General features: G+C 58.9%; 2 protein-coding genes across 8 annotated transcripts; one reads left to right on the top strand and one right to left on the bottom strand.

Moving 5' to 3' along the window:
• Window positions 1-1,531: 1,531 nt before the first annotated feature.
• Window positions 1,532-12,666, bottom strand: NACC1 (nucleus accumbens associated 1). Its single transcript, XM_059732286.1, has 6 exons — window positions 12,565-12,666; window positions 8,299-9,278; window positions 6,965-7,141; window positions 6,373-6,478; window positions 5,800-5,897; window positions 1,532-5,141 (listed from the first exon to the last, which is right to left on the bottom strand). The coding sequence occupies exons 2-6, from the start codon at window positions 9,221-9,223 to the stop codon at window positions 4,879-4,881; spliced, it is 1,569 nt and encodes a 522-aa protein (XP_059588269.1). The 5' UTR covers window positions 9,224-9,278; window positions 12,565-12,666; the 3' UTR covers window positions 1,532-4,878.
• Window positions 12,667-14,978: 2,312 nt separating this feature from the next.
• Window positions 14,979-22,636, top strand: TRMT1 (tRNA methyltransferase 1). 7 transcript variants are annotated; one of them, XM_019491149.2, is made up of 17 exons: window positions 14,979-15,061; window positions 16,501-16,822; window positions 17,064-17,119; window positions 17,227-17,342; window positions 17,678-17,865; window positions 18,043-18,158; window positions 18,566-18,678; window positions 19,098-19,246; window positions 19,414-19,497; window positions 19,902-19,971; window positions 20,048-20,182; window positions 20,580-20,665; window positions 20,833-20,941; window positions 21,191-21,267; window positions 21,552-21,671; window positions 21,973-22,090; window positions 22,312-22,636. In XM_019491149.2, the coding sequence occupies exons 2-17, from the start codon at window positions 16,515-16,517 to the stop codon at window positions 22,510-22,512; spliced, it is 2,046 nt and encodes a 681-aa protein (XP_019346694.1). In that variant the 5' UTR covers window positions 14,979-15,061; window positions 16,501-16,514; the 3' UTR covers window positions 22,513-22,636. The 7 variants fall into 7 exon arrangements, with proteins under 7 accessions (XP_019346694.1, XP_014463994.1, XP_059588264.1 ...); XM_014608508.3 differs by having other exon boundaries at window positions 14,993-15,061; window positions 16,643-16,822; XM_014608506.3 differs by having other exon boundaries at window positions 15,006-15,061; window positions 16,505-16,822.
• Window positions 22,637-22,753: the final 117 nt, after the last annotated feature.

Raw genomic sequence — 22,753 nt, 5'->3', positions numbered from 1 at the left:
CCCTCGCCTGGACCCACGGACAGTGCAACTCCTGCGGCCTCGGCACGTACCGCCCGACACCCTGCGAGCCGCGCACCTGACCCCTTACAGCCTCGCTGCGACAGCCCCGCGCTACCTCCCCCTGCAGCCGCTGCTATAGGCTCCGACACAGCCCGACCCCTCGGGACTCCGTCCCCCTGCACTCTCACCGCGACAGCCCGAAACCCCACTACACCGACCCCTACAGTCCTACTGGGCACGCACAGCCCCACGGTCCCTTTCCTCCTACAGCCCCCAGTGCCCTCCAGTCTGGGCACCCACAGCCCCGCTGCACTCTCACTCCACACTGTGACTGGGTACAGCGTGCCGCTATAGCCCTCAGCCACCACAACCCAAGTACAGCCCCGGGCAGCCACGTACAGTCCCCAGTGCGGGCACCCACAGCCCCGCCCCAAAGCGCGACCTGCCCCTACAGCCCTCAGCACAGCCCGAGTGCCCCTGTACCCCCTACAGTCTGACCCGCCACCATAGCCCTACTGTCTTACCCTCCTACACCCAGTCTGGGCACCCACTGCACCTCCACCCCTCAGTGCGACTTGAGTGCAGTCCCCCCTACAGCCCTCAACCCTACACAGCCGAGTGCACCTGTACCGCCTACAGCCTGCCTGTCTTCACCCGCCCCTCAACAGCCCCCAGCAGCCACGACAGCCTCCACGCACAGCTGGACTGGGAGCAACACCCCGCAGGGGCCCCATCAGCCCCAGATCAAACAGCAACAGGGAAGAGCTGCCCGGGGCGGGGCAAGCTCCTGTTGCGACCAGTCCTACTGGTAGGACTGGAATTCAAGGGCGTTGGGGGAGTGGGAGGAGGCTGGGAGTGAGGAGGGAGGGGCTGGGAGCCCGGACGCCTGGGTTCTACCCTCAGGTCCGGCAGGTGCCTGAGCACCGGGGCTCTCTGCTTGGCCCAGCAAAGATAGCTGCAGCAATGCAGCCCCCCCTCCCCCGCCAGCACCTGGGGGGCTGTCCCCTGCTGGGGGACACTGAGCTCAGACAGGCGTGTGGTTCTGCTGCCCCCTAGTGGGCACTGCGGTGACCCGACTCAGCCTTTAGAGCCGGGCGTGGAAGGTGACATAAAGACGGGGACCCAGCTGCTGTGTGCTGCGTCTTATATGGAGGGTGGATCCAAAGTCCCACCCATGAGTCTCCCAGGCCAGGATCAGGGCCCCTCTCCTGCCCAGCCCCCGGCTGAGATAGGGCACTGCAACCCCCCCCCCCACCCCCGCAGGCCCAGACACCCCAAGCCCCTCCTCCCCAACCCCACACTGGCAAAACCCAGCCAGGCCCCTTCAGGCTCTCAGTCCACAGAAAAAGCCCCACCCCTTGTGGCCATATCCCACATGGGACTACTGAGGCACAACCCAGCAAAGGGGGAGGGGGGGGCTCTCCCCAAAGGCCTTTAGCCACCCAACTCCTATGCAAACCTTGCTCCAGGCCCTCTCAGGCGTGATGCCTGACCCCACCCCCCCAACTGCAAGCGGGCACAGACAGTGGGGTTTTGTTACAAACCTCTGTGTTTTATTAACATTTCTCAATTCCTCTTTCCTCTTTACAGTAGTTCATGTGCAATTTTATTCTCAGGGGGGGGGGGGTTGTTGTTTTTTTTTATTTTGTCATTTTCTCTCTCTCTCTCTCCAGGGCATGGGGGGGGGGGGGGGGGCTAGGAAGGGGCTGAAGGGTCACGAAATTCTTCTTGGCACTTATAACACAGAACAAATACTGGCGTGAATGGGGTGGAGGGCAGCGGGGGGTGCTTGCAGCCACGGTGGGGGGGGTCCTCTCTGGAGGTATCTCAGCCTAGGCTGGAGAGTATAGAAGCAAATTGCAGCATTTGAAAGCACCTGGTGAAGTCCATGCTGAGTTGGTGGCTCTGGAGGGGAACCCTGGGGTGGGGTGAGGGGGCAATACATTTTTTCTCCTCCTTTTTATAGGGGAAATAAATCCCCCAAAAAATAATTGGGGGGGGGGAGCTGGGGTGTGGGAAGGGGTATAGCACCCTGTGCCCCATTAAGGTAGGGGGAGCTGGGCAGTCTCCAAGATGTGGCATCAGGCCCCTATCCCTGTGCCCAACTATAGAGCTGGGAGGAAGGGGGGGGCAGGTGGGCTGGAGTCTGCTGTGATGCTAATCTGGAGCCCCGCCCCCAAGCCACAGCCCCACCTCTTTCAGGCCAGAGCCCTGCCTCCTCCAATACGGCATCACTCCAGGACAGTTAACTGGGGCGCTCCTGAGCAGGCAGGTCCTGCCCTGTGAAATCCCTCCAAGTCTAGAACCAGGGCAGATGCTGCCTCAGCACCTCCCCGCCCCAACTCCTCCCCCCAAGGCCAGCTAGTGTCACCCCCTAGCCCCATGCCAGGGGTCATTCCCTTGTTCCCTGCCCCCCAGGCAGCAATTTGCAGCAGCCACTATCAAGGGCAGCTCCCACAGAGCGGGTAAGGCACTTGACCAAAAGTCAGGAGACCTGGGTGCAGGGAAGGCCCAAGGGAGCATGGACACCTTGGGTTCTCTGCCTAGTGCTGGGAGAGGATTGGGGGCTGAGTGGGAAGCAGAGAAGGGAAGACTGAAAGCCTGGACACCTGGGTTCAATCCCTGCCCTGGAAGGGAAGTATCATAGAAAATGAGGGTTGGAAGGGACCTCAGGAGGTCATCTAGTCCAACCCCCTGCTCAAAGCAGGACCATCCCCAACTAGATCATCCCAGCCAAGGCTTTGTGTAGCTGGGTCTTAAAAACCTCCAAGGATGGAGACCCTACCACCTCTCCAGGTAACCTTTCCCAGTGCTTTACTACCCTCCTCATGAGAGAGCTTTCCTAATATCCAACCTAAACTTCCCTTGCTGCAACTTGGGACCATTGCTCCTTGTTCTGTCATCTATCATCACTGAGAACAGTCCAGCTCCATACTCTACCCTTCAAGTAGTTGAAGGCTCCTGTTAAATCCCCCTCAGTCTACTCTTCTCCAGACTAAATAAGCCCAGGAAAGCTGGCTGTACTCTAAAGAATTGTAAAGAGTAGGAGCTGGGGTAGTAGAGCAGGGGGGGCTGGGAACCTGGGTTCTGTCCCCACTTTGCAGAGGAGGGATAGGAAATTAGAGCGTGGGGCGGAAGATGCAATTTCCTTTGGCAGATACAATTCCCAGTGGAGGTGGGATTTGAACTCAGACCCCTCCCCTGCACCTGTCTCAACCCCTCTGACCCCCACCTTCCTGGGCAGCCAGTAGGGGGGAACCCAATGCCCCCATCCTGCACTGATCACCATGGGGGCCAGCAGGAAGCTGGATCCCATCTCAGGCCCTCTTCAAAGCTGGGCTCCCCCTCCCTCGCCAGCATCTTTGCTTGAAAGAAAAACAACAGAATCAGGCAAAAGTGAATTAAAAACCCCAAAACAGTTGAAAAAAAAAAAAAGCCCCAATCCTCCTACCAAGAGGTCTTTCCTGCTCCTGCCTTTGCTGTCAGAGATGGGAACAGAACCCAGGTGTCCTGGCTCACAGCTCTCCCTGCCAGCTTGAACTAGGCTCTCTCCCTGGGCTGGGAGGAAAACCCAAGTGTCCAGGCTCCCAGCTACCCCCCCTCCCAAATCAGCTTGAACCACATTCACATCCAGCAGCTAGGAGAACCCAGGAGTCCAGGCTCTCAGTCCCAGAGCTCTGTGGGGGGCAGGGAGGTTGGGCCTTTACCTCTCCATTTCAGTCCCAAATCTGCAGGCTCCTTGCCTGGGGGGGGGAAGAGGGGAATGGGCGACGGACACCATGCCTGAGGGGAAGAACAATACCCTGCCTGCCCCATGCTTGACAACACCCAACATCAGAATAGCCACAAGAAAAACACAACAGCTTCCCTGGAGGAGGGTGCACAGGGAGAAGGGGAGGCAGCAGGCAGGGGGCAGTGGGAGATCTTTTACCACCCTGCACCACTAACCACTAGGCTGCACACTCACTCTCAGAGCTGGAAATAGAACCCAGGAGTCCAGGGTCCTAGGCTTCCCCATCAGCTTGAATCACATACCCTTCCCAGGGCCAGGAGAACCCAGGAGTCTGGGCTCCCAGGCCAGGATATAACATGGAGATGAGTCAAGACCTAGCAAGTTGCTGCCCTCCTCCTCCCATTAAATCATATCCCCACCCACCCCCCCAACACGGGGGGCCCATGCTCCCCTAATGCCCCCACAGCCCTTCGCACTCAGCACTGGATTTCCCCCAGGCATCAGGACATCTTCCACCCCAACTCCCACCTCCCCTAGCCATATGGGGTGAGTTAGTGTTGCAGTGTCAGCTGGGGAGAGGAGCCATGGGTGGGAGGGAACAGCTTCTGCAGGGGGTGGGGGGAAGACCCCATGTATAAGCCCAAGTGGGGGGCAGGGCAAGTTCTGCCCCCTCACAGGGGCAGCCAGGGTGGGTTAACCTCCACCCCAGAGTAGCTGGGATGTTGCCCCCCACCACCCAGGGGCAGCCTGGCACCTGGAGTGTAGTGTTAAGGGACTCATGGGGGGGCGTTTCCATGCCGCTGATACAGGGCAGCACCCGCTTCTCCAGCTTCACACAGACTAGAACCCAGGGGAAGGGGCAAGAGGGGAGTCAACTCCTAAGACAGAAGAGGGGATGCCCCCCCATCCTTCACAATGCACCAGAACAACCCCCCCCCCCAACAGGATGCTACTTTTTAAAGAGACGGCACACTTTTCCACACCCCCACAGCAGCCCCCTTCCCACCCTGCCACCCCACATGGGGCAAACCAGGGAAGGGGGAGAATTAAAGTCAAGATCTGAAAGGGAGAGGGGCCTAAGAAATTAAATTCAGAAGGGGTGAACGGAAAAGGTTAAAGGGGAAGGGCCAAGGCCAGGGGCAGGGCTAGGGCAGCCCCTCGGCAGAGGGCCCTGCAGGGTCAGCCTCATGGCCAGCGCCCTCAAAGCTGTGCTCCATGCCCACAATGTCGGGTTCCATCTTGCCCGTGTCATTGATGAAGGTGGTGTAGGTGTCACCCTCGGCCATGAGCAGCTTGAGCTTGGGGATCCAGCTCTTGCGCACAACACGCCGGGCATTGGTGCACATGTCGGCTGCGATGGCATTCATCTCACTTTCCTTGAAGTTGGGTGCGAAGTTCTGGCAGTAAACTGCAGGGATTGAGAAAAGGGCGGGGGGGGGGGGAAGGGGGTAAGTGCTGGAATCCACCGCTCTCTCAGCCCCCTCGAGCCCCTCCAAACGAGGGCAGGGGGGAGTCACACCACCCCAGTGACCCAGGAAAGGGGGGGGTGTCACATGACACCAAGTCCAAAAAGGACAGGAGGTCAAGTGATCCTGGGGACCCACGGAGAAGGGGTCATGTGACCTCAAGGACCCAGAGATTACATGACACCAGAGACCCTAGAGAGAGGGGTCACATGACCCCAGGGACCAAGGAGGGCAGGAGATCAAGTGACCCCAGGGACCCAAGAGAACCAGGGGCCATGTGACCACCAGGATCCCAAGACAGGGGTTACAAGACCCCAGGGACCAAGGATGGCAGGAAGATGCATGACCCCAGGGGTGTCATGTGACTTGGGGGTGGGTATCACATCATCCCAGGGGACCCACGGGGGCGGGACATGACCCCAGGAACTGCCAGCTCAGAGCTGCCCCATCCCTTTCCCCACCATGGGGCAGAATCTGAATCTGGGTCTCCTCAGGCCCCCAAAGCTGAGTCCCCTGCTTGGCAGAGAGGGCAGGTGCCATGTGGGTTCTGATCCAGGCCCAATCCCATACTCTCTCCTCCCCACACCACCCAGCACTCACACTTCACAGCGTGCAGGACCCGGCTGTCCAGTGGCTTCCGGCTGGGGTCATTGGTGGAGGAGCGGATGCCAGTTCCACAGCTGTTAGCCAGTGTGTTCCTACCCAGGAGGAGGGGAGGGTGGAGAAGGGGGAAGTGAGGGAAAGCAAACAGGGCTCCCCCACACCCTGTTACCCTCCCATGGTTGCTAGGCAGAGCAAGACTGAGGAGTCCCAGCTCCCTCCCTTTGATTGTGGGTGAGTGGGGAAACGGGCACAGAGGCAGAAAGGCCTTGGCAGTCAGCGGCGGAGCAGAGAAACAAGCCGATGCTTCCATGAACTATGTGGAAGCTGGGAAGGGGAACCAAGGAGTCCTGTCCTCCAGCTCCCCGGCTTGATCCTAGAGCTGAAGAGAGAACCCAGGTGTGCAGGCTCTCCTACCACAGTAAGGAAAAAAACCCAGGAATCCTGGCTGCCAACCCCCACTCCCCTCAGCTGGGACAGAACCCAGGTCTCCAGGCCTCTAGCCTCCACTCCCCTCCCCTCCCCTCGAGAACCCAGGCATCTGGGCTCCCCACCCCAGCCCCTTGGATATACCGGTCGAAGAAGGATGCAAGCAGTCGCCTGAGAAGCACTTTGTGCCGCGTCCCGGCACTGACGTGACAGTTCATCAGCTGCGCCCGCGTAATGTAGACGTTCGTGCCTGATGGGGGGAGGGGGGGGAAGAGCCATCAACATCCCCCTCTGCCCAGATGCCCCCTTAAATCAGGATCTACCCCCCACACCTTCCCCACAATTCCTTGGGCTCTACCCTGACCAATATGGACCTCCAGTTGAGAAACAAATCCAGGAGTCCTGGCTCCCAGGCCCTCCCTCGCCCCTGAGCCCCAAACAGGAGTCACATGATGATGGTTCCCCACCAAGCCCAGCCTCTTGGACCAGGCACTGTGTGGACAACCGCTGATAGGTGGGAATAGGAAACTTAGTCAGGGAGCTGAGGGGGCGGGACAAATAAGAACCAGGGCCTGGCCCCCAGCAGCTCCCCAGCCCAGAACAGGAGCCACATGATCATGATGCCCCACCCCCACACCTTGAACTAGGTGCTGTGCAGACAACCCCTGAAGGGATGGGGAAACTGAGGCAGGGGCAGAGGGGGGCAGGACGCGAACTAGGGCCAGGGCACACATACCAGTGACAAGCTCCAGCTTCTCGGCTGGGTCCCCCTCATCGTAGAGCTTGGGGTGGCAGCGGTTACCAATCTGGTTGATGAGCTCAGCCGGCAGCGACGCCAGGTCCTGCCGTACCCGCATCCGGTTCCGTGATTCTGAGGCCACTTGGTCAGGCAGCGCCTCCACCTTCTCCGCCGCTGGGGGATGGACAGCAGGATAAACAGGGGGCGCTGGGAGCCCAGATTCCTGGGTTCTCTACAGCTGTGGGAGGGGAATGGGGGCTGGAGGGCCAGGGTGGGGCAGGGGGCACTGGGAGCCTGGAGACCTGTGTTCTCCCCCAGCTCTAGGAAGAAGTGGCATCCAAGGCAATAGAACAGCAGGACTTGTGATCCTGGGTACCTGGGTTCTACCCCAAGCTGGGGGGGGGGCAGGAGGGATGAAGAGGGGCCTGGAGCCCACAGATATGCCCCTGCCTCACCCCCCTGCCCAGGACAGGGCGAGGTGGGGCTGCCTCAGGGTCCCAGCCCATCTGTCCTCCCCCAGGATGCAGCTAAGACCCAGCAAACTTGCCTCACTGCAGCCAGAGAATTAGGCAAGCAGCAGGGCCCCCTCCACCCTCAACAGCTGGAGACCAAGCTTTGCCTCTTCCTCCTGAGCCCTGCCCCTGGATGGGGCAGAGCAATGCAGCCCCTCACACTCTCCAAGCCCCTCCCCCAAGGGGCTTTGAGCAGGCAGGGCATTGAAAGCCCCTCCCCAAGGTGGCCACTGAAGGCCCAGTGGGCCCCTGCCAGGTCCCTAAACCACACCCCCAGGGAGGCAAGGCACCAGGCAGTGTCCAGCTATATTGGACACTGAAGGCCCCGCCCATTTCCCAAGCCCCCCCCCAGGGGCTCCCACCTCAAGCCCATTCCCCAAATGAGGCCACACCCTCCAAGGAAGACTCCTCCTACCCCCAAGCCAAGGTTTTAATGGGTACTGAAAGCCCAGCCCAGTCCCCAAGTCACACCCTCAGGGGCAAGGCACCAGTGCCCTCCATCAGGGAAGGCTCCTCCCACCCCAAGGCAGGAGTCTATTTGGAATAGAAGGCCTCACCCATCTCCCAAGCCCCTCCCCCAGGGACAGCCCCAGCCCCTCCCACAGGGAAGACTCCTCCCACCTGCAAGCTAAGGCTCCATTGGACAACAAAGACCCCTCCCAGTCCCCAAGGTACACCCCAAGGCCAAAGGGCCACTCCCCCCACCTCCAAGCCAGGGCTGCATTGGACATCAAAGGCCCTGACCAGTGCCCAAGCCACTCCACCAGGGGCAACCGACCCCTCCAACCCACCCCCAGGGAGGCAGAAGGGAGCTCTCACCTGCCTGGCCCACGTTCATCATGCTGTACATGGTGTACATATTGCAGATTTGGCGGTACTGCTCATCAGAGCCTTCCTCGGCACCATCCTCCTCCTCATCCTCCTCATTGTGGAAGGAGCCAGGGCTGTCACTCGTGTAGGCGCTTGATGTGCCGGGGCTGGTCTGGTCAGCCGCTGCGCTGGGCCCAGCACCCACGGGAGCCCCCGGAGCTGGAGCCTGGGGCTGAGGCTGGGGCTGAGCCTGAGCTGGGGGCTGGCGCCCGCTGCCCGTGTCCGGTGCTGAGAATTTGGCCATTTTGCGACTGCCATTGCCCCCTCCTCCTCCTCCTCCTCCACCGCCGCCGCTGCCCTCCTTCTGGCCGCTGTCCCACAGCCGCTTAACCACGAAGGTGCACTGCACCGAGTCGGAATCCTGCTGCTCCGTCTTGACCCGGGATACCAGGGGCAGGGGGGTGCTGCAGGAAGGCCAGGCCGAATTCTGGGCCACGGGGCTCTGGGGCTCTGAGGAGGGCGCCTCTTCAGGGTGCAAGCCCTGGGAGTCGCAGCTGGGTGAGCTGACCTTGAGGAAGAACTCAGTCCCCTTCTCCATGATCTCCTGGATCTGGAGGAAGCCAGCTGTGTACATGAGCAGGAACTGGTCACCTACATTCATGCTGAGGCGGCCTGTGTAGCAGAAGCTGAGGATCTGCTGGAAGGACTGGGGCTGGACGGCGGCTGGCAGCTCCACTACGGCACTCTTGCTGCTGTTGAAAAGGTCCCGGAAGTAGGAGCTGCTGGCAGCCAGGACAGCGCGGTGAGCCTTGAAGGCATGGCCTTTCACCACCACTGACACATCGCAGTAAAGGCCCTGCAGGCGCTGCTCATTCAGGCACTCCAGGATGCTGTTCCCGAAGTTGGGGATCTCCATCTGCAGCGTCTGGGCCATCGTCGGTGCCGGGGGCCTGGGCGGGGGTCAGGGGGTAGTGGTGGTGGGGCAGCAGCTGGAAGGACAGATGAGGGGGTGGGCAGGGCAACAGGGTGGGCAGGACAGTGGGGGGAGAAGGGGGTGGATGGATGGATGGATAGTTGTGTAGGCATGATGCCAGACAGAGGGGTGGGTGGATGGACAGATGGACAGTCATGCAGGTGTGATGGTAGATGGATAGATGGACAGAAAGATGGCCAGATAGCCAGACGGACAGTGAGTCATGTAAGCATGACAGTGGGTAGGTGGGTGGATGGGCAGATGGACAGACAAGACAGTTGGACAGACATGACAATGGGTGAATAGACAGACAGATGGACAGATGGAGGAATAGGCAGACAAACAGACAGTTGGGTAGGCATGTTGGTGGGTGAGGGGATGGAGGGACAGTTGGGTATGCATGATGATGGGTGGATGGACAGATGGACAGACAGAAAGTTGGGTCAGCATGATGGCGGAAGGGCAGATGGACAGCCAGGTGGACGTGGTATGGATGAACATACAGATGAAGAGACAGACAGTTGGGTAGGTGGACAGATGGATGGATGGACAAGATGGATGGACAGACAGAGAGTTGGGTAGGCATAATGATAGGTGGGTGGTTGGACAGACAGACAGACAGGCAGGGTGGTTAGACATGATAGTTGGGGATGGGGGGGGGGGACGGGAAGGGGCAGAGGTGTGGCCAGATGGGTGAACAGGCAGGGTAAGCACGACGATGGAGGGACGAACAGACAGATGGATGGGCAGGGAAAACAGATACAGCCGTGGGGGAGGAGGGGGAGAGACAAACAGAGAAGCCTCAGCCCAGGCCATACAGCCCTATACATGCCCGAGCTGCAGGCCTGCCCTGCCTTGTGCCTACCACCAGGCTGGACCCAATCCTGAGCTCCTAGCGGCTTCTCCCCCACCCCTCCTCTGCAGCACACACAACATACTAATGGGGTCTAAGGCTGCATCTACCATGGGGCAAAGCCCCAGGGGCCCAGCAGGATGGCGAAACCGAGGCAGGGAGGGGGAGAAACCCGGGCTGGGGGGGGAAGGGGGGCATGCCAGGAGAAACAGGAGGGAGGCAGGGAGGGAGGCACAGAGCTGACAACTGCAGTGACCTAGTTGTGTGCTGGGGAGGCTGAGGAGGAGGGAGAGCCCCCCCCAAGCTGGCATCATCTTAAGGAGTGAGACACCATGGGGGCGGGGGGGCAGCACCTAAACCACTAACCAACCAGACCAACCGGGCCCAGGTGCAGACCCCTCCCCCAACCCCCACTGCTCAGAGAAAGCAGCACGGCCTCTACTTAGCATCCTGTACACCTCGGTTCCACGTCCAACCCTGCCACCAACTAGCCACCAGGCTTCAGCTACGTCCCTTACCCTTGTCATGCCTCAGTTTCCCCTCTTTCTAAGGGGATGCTACCATGCTGGCAGGCATGGATCTGCTGTGGGACCCTGGGTCCCAGGTGGGGCTCTGGGTGCTCCTGTAATCCTTCTACTGCCTATGGCAGGACAAATCCTTCCCTCCTCCCACTACCTACCACTGCACTCAGTGCTATACATTATTATTAGATGCATTATGGTAACACTTCAGGGGGTGGGGGGAGCTCCAGCAATAAGCTTGGGTCCCAGTGTGCTGTATACTATTAGGTGTATTATGGTAGCATACTGGGGTCCCAGGTCTATGTCAGGCAGGCCCCTGCTAAACTCCATGCTCCCTATTATTAGGTATATTATGGTAACACTCAGGGAGAACCTGTCTCCCCTTGCACTCAGAGCTGTATTACAAGGTGCATTATGTGGGGACCCCACTGTGCTTGGAGCTACACCTTATCAGGTAGATTAGAGTAGCACCTAAGAGGACTCCACTGTGTTTGGAGTTGCACATTAGTGCATAATGGTAGCAATCAGGGACCCCAGTCCTGAAATCAGATCCCTGCTGTGCTTGGTGCTGTACATCATTAGGTGCTTTATGGTAGCACCCGGGGGGACTCTGAGGAATCTCTAGGCTCCTCCCCCACAGAGATGTGACTGGAGACCCCAGCTCTGTCCCCAGCCCTGGCTGTGCTCCCCCCTTCCCCCACCCATGCCTCAATTTCCCTCTTTGGGGGTCCTCCCACCACTGTTGTGCCCCCCTCCCCATGTCTCCCAGGTCCCTGCTGCCCTGGGGAATGGCAGGGCTCTGCCCCTCTGGTCTGGGATGAGGCAGATAGCTCCCTGGCCCCACTCCCAGCACAGCCACCAGCTCAGCTTCTCTACCCCCAGGCATCCCCCCAGAGGGGAATCAGCCCTGCAGCCCCCAGGGCAGCCCATGCTGAAAGTGAAACCGAAATAAGCCACTTGCAGAACACCAGGGAGCTGCTCACACTTCCATGGCTGTTGCTACTCCAGCCTCATGGGGGGGGGGGGGGCAGTAGTGAGACCCTAACCAACCCAGCCGCAGCCAGAGCAGATAGTAACAAGGCCAGGCCCTCTGCTCCAGACCCCCCTGTCTCCAGGTGCCCCTAGATCCCTCTGTCCCAGACTCTCCTCCCCCCAGGTCCCCCTGACCCAGACCCACCTACCCCCCTTTCCCAGACTCCAGGACCCCCCTGGCCCAGACCTCCAAGACGCCCTCACTTGCGGTGCCCTCTGACCCCCAGCCCAGACCCCCAAGATCCCCCCACTTTGCCAGACTCCTCTGCCCCCAGACTACCCTGATCCCAACCCCCCAGACCTCCCCTACGCACAGTGGGGAGGGGGGGATTAGTGATACACACCCTGATTTCTGCAAATCAGCTGACCCCCTCCCCCGCTGGAATCTCAGGTTGCTCCTCTCCCCACCCAAGGAAAAGCTCCTCTGCAGGGTTCCCTGGGGCATGCCTCCCCCTCCTCTTTTTCACCTTCTACCCCCAAAAGACTGGGGAGAGGCACAGGAGCCTACCCCCACCTCCCCAGACTGGGGGGGTCCCTCTGTTTCTGGGGGGGTCAAAAGCAGGGGTGAGTCCAGCTGAGACAGCTCCCCCAGGCTCGAAGGGATCCCCCTATTTCTGGGGGAAGAAGCTGGCCCCCCCAGCCTGTTTATTGGGGGCGGGGCTCTCTTAGGGGGAGGGAGCTCTTAGCAGGGGGGCAGCGCTTATAGGGGCAGCCCCCTCCCCCCAGTCTTTGGAAGGGGAGGGAGGGTCCCCCTTGTGGGGGGCAGCCGGGGCCAGGCCCCGCCCCCAGGACTAGTGGGGGACGGAAGTGGGGGCGCGGGGGGGCGGAAGTGGGGCGCGGGGGGGCGGAAGTGCCCCGCAGCCGGGAGGGGGGGCGCGGCGCGGGGGCGGCGATACCTGTGCGGGGGGGGAGCGGCGGCGCCGGCCTCGGCCTCTGCCGCTCACGAGTCCCGGCAGCCATTCATTGTCGGCCCAGGCCGCGCAGCCGCGCGCCGAGACTCCGATGCGGCGCCCGGACCAGGCGCGGACAGGGACGGCCAATCGAACGCCGAGCGCGCCGGGCCCCTCCCCCACCTGGCCTAGGCTGGGGCGGGGATGAGATTCTATCCCGGCACAGACGGATCGGGGCACAGACACACGTATACATGCGGGCACACGTACATGGAATCTGGGCGTCGGGGCCACACATGTATTTGTGCCCATGTGTGCACACGCCCATGCAGGATGCTGGACCTTGGACTCACATGCAGGGAGAACCCAGGCAACCAGGCCACATGCATGCACACGCACACACATGGAACCTGGACACATGCATATATGAGCATGCATATGCACGTGTAACCCAGGTCACATGCGCATGTGCATGAGCACACACACACACACACACACACACACACACACACACACACACACACGTTTCCCAGGAAGAAGAAACAAGACATAAAGCTGAGAGAAGAGAAACTCCAGGTTCCCTCGGGTACCCACTGCTGTGCATCCACAGGCTGAGAGAACAGATTTGCAGGTCCATTCACTAACCAAGCTAGGCTCTACAAAACATAACCCCACTTCAGAGGCAGGGGTTAAAGTCCAGGAGACTGGGTGGGGGTGTGTGGAAGGAAAATATTTTACAGATAGGTGGGCAGATAAATAGATAAATACACAAATAGGTAGGTGGGTAGGTAGATGGATTCCTATGGCACCTCAACATCAGGGATCAAACTTGGTCCCTGCCCCTAAAATACAGACTCTTGAGCTGGTGAAGCAACGCAGTGCATAGAGTGCCTCCCCACCCCTAACAAAGCCTCTGTTGCCAAAGGGCAAAAGGGAGGAACACCCTTCCCCCCTCCAGTCTGGTTCAGGAACAACCTCCAAATTTGGATCCGGAATAAGTCCTGGAATCTGGCAGCGGAGATAGGGTGAAAGTCAGGAGTCAGACCCTTCCCCTAAATTAAAATAATATTAATATAATTATGATATTGATAAGAATCATGTTAATAATTGCAATCATCATAGCAGTAGCAACAACAGCAAAACAACAGCATAAATAATAATGACAGTGTTATTAATAATAATAATAATTGCTTCCTTTGCTTTTGTCTCAACTTTTAACCTTTTAAACTCCTGCAAGGAGTGTTTCACACCTATTGTCTCCCATCTCTGATCTTCACTGCCATGCATTTGCATTTTCACAGACCTGTATTTTGTATATTGGGTTCTATTCCGCCTAGGAGAGCACACAAAACACCAGCAGATTCTCCCTATGCCTGAAAAAGGGTGTTTGTGCTGGAAAGCTTACAAAGAACAATGCTTCCAACTATTTAGCTGGTCTAATAAAAGAGATCTGTGGTGGCAGATGACAAAAGGAACAACAGTCTCAAGTTGCAGCAAGGGAAGTTTAGGTTAGATATTAGGAAGAATTTTCTCACTAGGAGGGTAGTAAAACACTGGAACAGGTTACCCACAGAGGTGGTGGAAGCTCCATCCTTGGGGTTTTTTTAAACCTGACTAGACAAAGCCTTGGCTAGGATGATCTAGTTGGGGCTGGTCCTGCTCTGAGCAGGGGCTTGGACTAGAGACTTCCTGAGGTCCCTGCTAACCTCAACTTCCTATGATTCTAAGATCACATTTACCCAAAGAACCTTGTCTGCGAGGAATGGAAACATTTTCAGGGGAGAGGCTTCACCTCATCAAGCTCTCCGTCACCAAGGGACAAAAGAACACCCCTCCCCTCCATTATAATCTGCATATACACAGAGTTTTAAGTCAGCCTGAAACCTGTTCAGGGCCCAACACCTGGAAAGCTTGGGGTAGAAGATACAGCCAGCTGCCGGAGGAGGCTGCTGGCTCCCTTGATATCAGCCAATATCCCCAACATTCAGTGGCTGCATAGAAACCCCCAGTCTCAGTCTGTAAGTCCCCAGCACCTGGAGTCCTGGGATCAGTGCAGGAATCTCAGCTGTTGCTTAAACGTTGTGGAAACCTCAGGGTATGAGGCTCTTAAACCCCCAGTGCCACAAGCTCCCCATTGCCTCATGGGGCAGGGGGGAATAAATCTCATGAGCTTAAGTGGGGGCAGCAATTTAGGGTCTCTCTGGGTTGACAGAGCTGCTGCCCTGTGGAGCCCTGGCCTAACTGTACTGCAGCCACCCAAAAGGAGAAGCAGCCCCATAAGACAGGAACGCCCGCCCTGCCCTGCCCTGCCCTGCCCTGCCCTGCTCCAACCCCAGGCATTGGCATTAATTAGTAAATCATTTTTCAGTCGCGTTCTGTCTTCCGCCTCACGCTTTCTGTCCCTCTCGCCACCCCGTCCGCGACGCCCTCCATTGGCCGCCTGGCGACCACCTGATCGCTCCCCGCAGGATTCAACATGGTGCCGCCCACATAGCTGGGGCAGGTAGGAGTGGATGGTATCTTGCGCTGCGGGGAGGTAAGGGCTGGAGGTTCGGGTTTGGGGCTGAGTGGGGAATGAGGGGAGTTGGGATGTAGTGCCTGGACCCCAGGGAGGTGGGATGGGGGTCCCTAAACATTTTGTGGACAGAGAAGGGGAGGTTGTTACCCCTCCGGGTTGTCTCAGCCTGGCATCAACCCCCTGAGCTGAGTCACCCCCAACATTCCTCCCTGAACTCCTGTGGGGTCACTTTTTTTTCCCCCTTCCCAGCCCCCTCTCTTCTGGGGGGTGACCCTGCATCTTCCATTGACCTGGCTGCTGAGAGCATCTGGGTTGCTAGGGAGGATAGATAGCCGGGGGTTGCTGGCTGATTGCTAGTCTTTCTAGATTTTTCTTTGCTTCTGGAACTGCCTGAGTCTCCTGGTTCTGGCTTCTAAGTAAAGCAAGTTTCCAGGCATTGAAAACATAAAAATCTCTGTGGAGCACTCTTCCCCCCCACCCAGGCACCACAGCAGGGCGGGTTTAAAGAAATCAAATGGTTTTAAGCCAATCCTGTGAATTCTGCACCCCCATCCCAATCCCAGTGCTCTGATAGTGAATAACTCCCCACTGCTTGGGACTGGCAACACTGCAGTATTGGCAGGATCCCCAGCCAAGAATTAGACAGGGGTTGAGTCTCCATGCTGGGCACATCCAGAATCCATGGCTCATTCTGCCCCATGGAGCTTTGCTCTGATAGTTGATCCATGCTCACAGCAATTTGTAGCTGAAGCAGCTTAAACCATCGCAAGTCTCTCGTGTGGCCGGGGCAGCAGAAAGTGAAGAGGGCTCTGGTCAGACCCTTTGTCATGCTGTAGGGATGATGTGGTGATGCCGACCACCTGCCTGCCACTGTTTGCCTCTTGGGAGCTGTCGTGATATAGCTTTGGGTGGGTTCCCCCCCTTGATCTGGAGAGGGGGAGGAGGATGATGATGCTTATAGCATCCCTGCAAGGTAAATCGGTGCTAATGGGAAAGCCAGGAAGGTGGGGGCACTTGGTTCTTTAATCCCTGGGAGTTGAGATCATTTAAAAGGATCCTATGCTGGGTCTTTTATGTTCTGAGTCACATGACTGCCTGCAAGGTTCTCAGTGGAGCAGCCTCCTCATCTGCCTCCTCCAAGTTCCCCACAGTCCCCAGCTGGGAAAGCTGCCCCAATCTCTGCAGCCATCAGCCATGTTTTTCATAGTACCATAGAGGAGGAGGTTTGGAAGGGACCTCCAAAATTCATCAAGTCTTTACTTTGTAGCTCTTCTGGTCTGGGCCAGTCACTTTGTTCATGCAGGACTGAGTACAGCCCTGGCTGAAGACTGTGACACCCCCCCCCCCCTTCTGCCCTGGTGCTGCTGCCTTAGTTGTGTAGCTGACTTCCAAGGAGTTTCTCTCTCTCTCTCTTTCTCCTGGAGGCAGCCACTGATGAATGGGAAACCAGCTTGGCTTGGCTTGGCTTGTGACACATTGGCTTCCACAGCCAAGCAGAGCAGTGAGAGGGGGCAGGCAGCTCCTGCAGCTCTCATACCCCCTCACTGGATGGCTCTGGGCTTCCAGGATCATGGATGGGGAAACCAACGGCTCGGCAGCCTCTGGGGACCAGCTGCTGGCCCCTGAGGCTGCAGAGGCAGTGGGAGCTGGAGAGATGGTGATCACTGAAGGCAAAGCCAGGATCATCTTCCCTGGCAGAAATGAGGTTTTCTACAACCCCGTGCAGGAGTTTAACCGGGACCTGACGTGAGTGGAGGGGGGAGGATAAGGCTGGGTCTAAATAGCCCTCGTACTCCTCTGACTGGGATGGTGGGGGGGCTGGGATTGCCACCCTCCTCCACAGTCCCCTAGTAGCTAACTCAGGGGCTCACCCAAGCTCTCCATATACCTGCCCCTGCATTGTAAAACCTTGCAATCCTGGAGTGGGTGGGAACAGGTCCCCTGGAGGGCTTAGCATTCCTGACGTGTGTCTGTCTGTCCCACCCAGGTGCGCTGTGATCACAGAGTTCGCCCGCCTTTGGCTCTCAGCCAAAGGCATTCGGGGTAAGAACTGGAACATGAGCCCCAAATGCAAGCAGAGAGACCACCCCATTGGAGGAACCTAGAGGGTCCTTGAGGCTGCTATAACCTACAGCCTTGGTGTCTTCTAGCTATTGTCCCTGGAGAGAAGCATGCTGGGAAGATGGTAGTGGATCTCTCTGAAGGGGACATGGAGATGGTGCAGGAGGGTGTGGAGCAAACAGCAGCGCCGGGGGAAGTGTGTCAGGTGCTGCATGTGGTGTCAATGGTGGTGGAAGTTTTGGCAGGGCCAGGCACACCCCAGATCACCCAAGCCCCCATCCCTGTCTGCCCAGACAGATCCCACAGGCATCCTACCCCCACTATGTCCAGCTGTTGGGGCCTCAATGAATCTCAGCTTGGGGGGCAGATGGGGATGGGGCTCTCAGAAGTGGCTGGAGGTTCCTATCTGGGGGGGGAGGGAGGAGGGGGTCCTGGCTTGGTGGGGGGGAGAAAGGGGGGGCTGTATGTGACACTATGGGAGGGGGGAGGAGGGTTCCTACCTGAGGTGGGGTTCTGTGGCTGAGGCCCTGTCCCTGGCAGGGAGGGCTGCGGGTGCTGGAGGGGCTGGCAGCCTCGGGGCTGCGCTCTATACGCTTTGCCCAAGAGGTGCCAGGGCTCCATGCTGTCATAGCCAACGACTTCTCAGCCCGTGCTGTGGAGCTCATGGGCAGGAATGTGCAGCTCAACGGTGTCGGGCACCTGGTGACACCTAGCCAGGCTGATGCCAGGTGAGATGGGGGCTGTGGGGAGGGCAGGGGAGCCTTCTTACGTGGGGTGGAGCAGACTGGGTTCTGCAGGGAGCACCCCCCTCCTTTTTTTTTTTTGGCTGGGATCCAGCCCCCTGTATGTCATGAGTTGGGTAGGTTCTCAGCCAGGGGTTAACTCAACCCCCACCCCTGGAGCAGGATGGTGATGTACCAGAGCAAGGCAGAGAAGAAGCCATTTGATGTGATAGACCTGGATCCCTACGGCAGCCCAGCCATCTTCCTGGATGCTGCTGTGCAGGCCCTGAGCGAGGGGGGTGAGTACTGGGGGAGTGGGGGCTGTGAACTTCTAATAGAAGTCACTGCTGAGAGGCACTTGGATTAAATGGGGGGGGAGGGGGGGTTAGAGGTGCTGGGTGCCTGAATACCTGGGTTCTCTCCAGCTCAGAAAGAGGAGTAAAGTCTGGGGGGTTAGAGCAAGGAGGGGCAGGAGCCTGGACCACCTGGGTTCTCTGCCTGCTCTGGGGTGGGAATTGGGGCTGGGGGGGTTAGAGCAGGAGGCTAGGATGCCTGGATTCTACCCCCAGCTATCCTGGGGACTGGTACTCCCCCCCCCCTTGCCAGGAGGAGGCTGCAGACCCCAGGGCCATCTTAGCCTCATGGGAGGAAGGGGGAGGAGTTTCTTGCCCTATATAACCCCCTTGCCCCCCCCCCCCCCACCAAGGCCTGTTGTGTGTGACGTGTACGGACATGGCTGTGATGGCGGGGAACAGCGGGGAGACGTGTTACAGCAAGTACGGAGCCATGTCACTCAAGGGCAAGTTCTGCCATGAGATGGTGAGTGCTGACCCCTGACCTGCGCACTGCTTGCCCTGGCCATGAGACTCCCTGTCTCACTGCAGGCTGGGCTGAGATCTGGCCTGTTTGCTGCACCTCTGAAGCTCAGCGGGTGAGGGCAGTTAAGACTGAATGGGAAGGGATGGGTTGGAGTGGTGAGGGAAGGAAAGTGGGGACCTAGACGCATGGGTCATCTCTCTGTTCTGGGACAGGAGTTGGGGGCTGTTGGGATACTGGAGGCCTGGGTTCTCTCTAGCTTGGAGTGGGGGCAGGCCCCTGTTCCTAGAAGAGCAGGGGCTGAAACCCAGGTGACTCCTCACTCCAGGGCCCAGGTGCTCTGAGGGAGGAGTTCTGTCCCCTTTTCACCTATCCATCTGTGTGACCGACACCCTCCCCCCCCCCCCCCCCCCACCCCCCAGGCCCTGCGTATCCTTCTGCACAGCCTGGACCTCCGGGCTAACTGCTACCAGCGCTATGTGGTGCCACTGCTTGCTATCAGCGTCGACTTCTACATCCGTGTCTTCGTTCGCATCTTCACTGGCCAGGCCAAGGTTAAGGCCTCTGCCAGGTCAGTGGGGACCTGGAGCTAGGGTGGGGGCTAAGCTCATAGACCGCCACCGCTGCTGTGCCCCCCCCCCCCAAGGGCTGAGGGAGGTAGGAGGTCGATGGTGCCCCCTGCTGGCTGCCCTCCTCCACATGCTAACACCTCCCTCCCACCATACTTTCTCTGGGCAGCAAGCAGGCTTTGGTTTACCACTGTGTGGGCTGTGGCACTCACCACCTCCAGCGCCTGGGCAAGGTCACCAGCCACGGCAGCAAGTATGGGGCATCCCAAGACCCACACTTCTATTCCCACCCCCCTGCCTATGGCTGCCTGAGTCTCCCCCAGGCATAGGCTGGAGGGAGCCAGGGTGGGATAGGGTAGCTGGCAGGGCTGAAAGAGAGGTTGGGGGGGGAGGGGCAGTACCTGACCCTGGCTGTAGAAGGGGGTGAGGTGGGTACTAGGCCCTAGATGATGTGCTGAGGAGGGGGGTGGGGAATGTTGGGCCATGGAGGGAAGGAGAAAGGGGTGGGGGTATTGGGGAAGGGGTGGAGTTTGTGTAGATCAAGGGATAGATTTGGGGGGGGTAGGTTCCAGGTACCCAGCCATAGGGAGGGATGGGTAGAGCCCTTTCCCGGTGGGAGCCTCCATGTATCCAAGCCCGTTCCGTTTCGCTTGACAGCTTCAAGTACTCCCCAGCCTCAGGGCCCCCTGTGGGGACCTTGTGTGAGCACTGCCAGCAGCGGCACCAGGTGAGAGGTCCCCCCCCCGCCTGCCAACCTTCCCCTATGCCATTGTCCCCCCTGACCTGCTTCCCCTCCCCTGCAGCTGGGGGGACCCATATGGGCAGAGCCTCTTCATGATATGGCTTTTGTGGAGCGAGTTCTGGGTGCCCTGGAGACCAACCCCAGGCGATTTCGCACCCAGGACCGGATCCAGGGCATTCTCAGCATGGTCACTGAGGTGAGGGCAGGGCTATAGGGTAGAGCTTGGGTAAGAGGGTATGGCCACAAGCATGGCAATGGAAGGGTTGAGGGCTGGTGTATGTGGCCTGCATTGGAGGTGGGGCTTATGCCTAATGGGGTGTGGCTATGGCAATGAAGGCCTTGCTTCTAGGGAGGTGGGTGGGGCTTGTAGTTAAAAGGGTGTGGCCTCTCACTGTATGGGTTCATTAGGCAAGGGCTCCCCATTGTGTTTCTGGACTCAGGTAGTGGGGCCAATGTAGTGAGGGCATGGCCTCCAGGTAGGAGCTGTGCGGGTGGGGCTTGCACTCAAGGGGCATGGCCTCAATGTGAGGTCACCTGGGCTTGGGGGCAGGGCCTAATTTGGGGTACCTGGCTGAGAGAACCCCTTGCTGCAGGAGCTGAGTGAGGTCCCACTCTACTACACCCTAGACCACCTCAGCAGCACCATCCACTGCAACACGCCCTCACTGCTGCAGTTCAGGTACTGGTGCCATGTGGCAGCATAGGAGGGGAGGGCACCCCCTGGTGGATCCCCCCCTCAGTGCTACAGGGCCCTGAAATCACCCAGCTCTTAGCACCTGGTTTTAGTGGCGTGGCTGGTGGACAGCTGGGACCCAGGTCTGATCCCACCATCACCACTGCCCCCAGATCCGCCCTCCTCCATGCAGGCTACCAGGTGTCATTATCCCATGCCTGTAAGAACACCATCAAGACAGACGCACCAGCCACTGTCATCTGGGACATCATGAGATGCTGGGTGAGAGTGAAGGCGAAATTGGGGTTCTGAAAGGGCCTAGGGGGGTGGGAGACAAGAGGGGGAGTGCAATAGCTGTTCTCTAACCCCCTGCCTCTTGGGATTTTCTCTATAGGGATAAGGTGCTACGAAAGGATCCTAGTGCCTGAGGGGGGGGAGTGAAGGGCACTGGCAGGGTTTGGGGGGGGGGGCGGGGATTGTTAAAAGGGATGTTGTTGACCTCCCTCTTCTCTTTCATGCCCCTCCCTCCAGGAAAAGCTCCACCCTGTGAAGCGGGAGCGGCTCTCTGAGACCAGCCCCGCTGCCCGCATCCTCGCAGTGGAGCCAACGTGGGTCCTGGGTGGGGACTGGGGGCAGGGCACAAGGGGAAGGGCAGGCACATCGTGTAGGATGTGGGTGCTCATGGGGTGAGGTGAATCAAGTAATTGTCCAGGCCCCCCACTTTTCCTCAGTTTCCCTATCCATACAACTAACCTGCTGGGTGCCACAAGGGTGGGGTCCTAGCTGTGTCTGTGCCACAGCAGCAGGGTAGAGGCCTGTAGGCTTGTGGATAGGGGAAGCCAGGTCCCCAGGATCCCCCCCCCCCATCCCCCTCTCCTCCCCTTCTTTGCAGGCTCAAGGCCTCCTTCACTGTGCGGGAAGATGCCAACCCCAAGTCTCGGCGGCGTGGGCTCAAGCGGTTCCAGGAGAACCCTGAAGCCAACTGGGGGCCCAAGGCCCGGGCCAAAGCTCAGTGAGGTTCTGGGGAAGGGGTGTGAGGGGGATCCTCCCTGTCTTTAGTTTCCTCACCTAGGGCAGTGCCTACCCCTTTGAGGCTGCCTGGGGGGCTTGATGCTGTCCCCTGCGCCAATTCACAACCAGGTACTGGGAGTGCCTGCTCTTTCCACTGCTCCAAGCTCCCTCCCTCCCCAAAGCTAGCAGCAGAAGCAGCTGCTGAAGTCAGCAGCAGATGTGGGGGGCTCCCAGGTGTTTGAGGGCAGGGTAGCAGGCTGCTGGCCCCTGCCCTGGCCCCCTTACTTCTTTTCTTCTCCTAGGGGTGGCATCTCCCTGGCGCTGCAGGAGAAGAGCCGGCAGCACCAAGGCAAGCGCAAGGAGCGGGAGGAGAGTGCTAGAGCCACACTAGGGAGTTTCCCCAGCAAGCGCTTCAAACAGGTGAGATCTAGGAGCTGGGGGGGGTATCTGTCTTTCTCTGCCTCTGCACAGCTGTGGAAGGGGGGAGCCTGGGGTCTTTCCAGTGTCTGCAGCTACCCTCACTTCATTTGGGGGGGCTTCCAGTACCGGTCTCTGGTGTCCAGGTCTCTGGTGGGGGGTATGGGAGTAATGGCAGTGGCCCTGGGCATATCCTCTGCTCACCCCATGTTTCTCCCCTCCAGGGGACCTGCTCCTTTGGGGACCAGTGCTGCTACTCTCGCACACCAGAGGAAAGCTCTGCACCAGGCCCCCAGCCTGAGACTCCTGCACTGGACTCCCAACCTGACTGCTCTAGCTTGGAAGATCCTGGACAACCTAGCACCCCTGGCCAACCTGATGCCCCCATGCCGGAGCTGGACTCACCCAGCCCCCTTGCCCCATAGCTAGCTGGGCCCCTGGCCCTGGGGCTGGACCCTTATGGTTTCTTTTTTCTTCTTTTGATTTTACTGCTGACAGGGGCCCAGTTGTGCCCTGCAATTAAATGCCAGACAGCACCTGCCAATCCCAGCACTGAGTGCTGCTTCATGTCTGGGTGGGTGTCTAGAGAAATCTAGGTGTGTGTAGGGGGGACTGTGGATGTAGGGAGCTTGGTGTGAGTGAGGGCTGTTTCAAATGGAGGGGTTC

This window comes from Alligator mississippiensis, chromosome 8, assembly GCF_030867095.1.
Source record: "Alligator mississippiensis isolate rAllMis1 chromosome 8, rAllMis1, whole genome shotgun sequence".
NCBI lineage: Eukaryota > Metazoa > Chordata > Crocodylia > Alligatoridae > Alligator > Alligator mississippiensis.
Note: the sequence above shows the minus strand (reverse complement) of the source record. Positions and strands in the feature narration are given on the sequence as shown.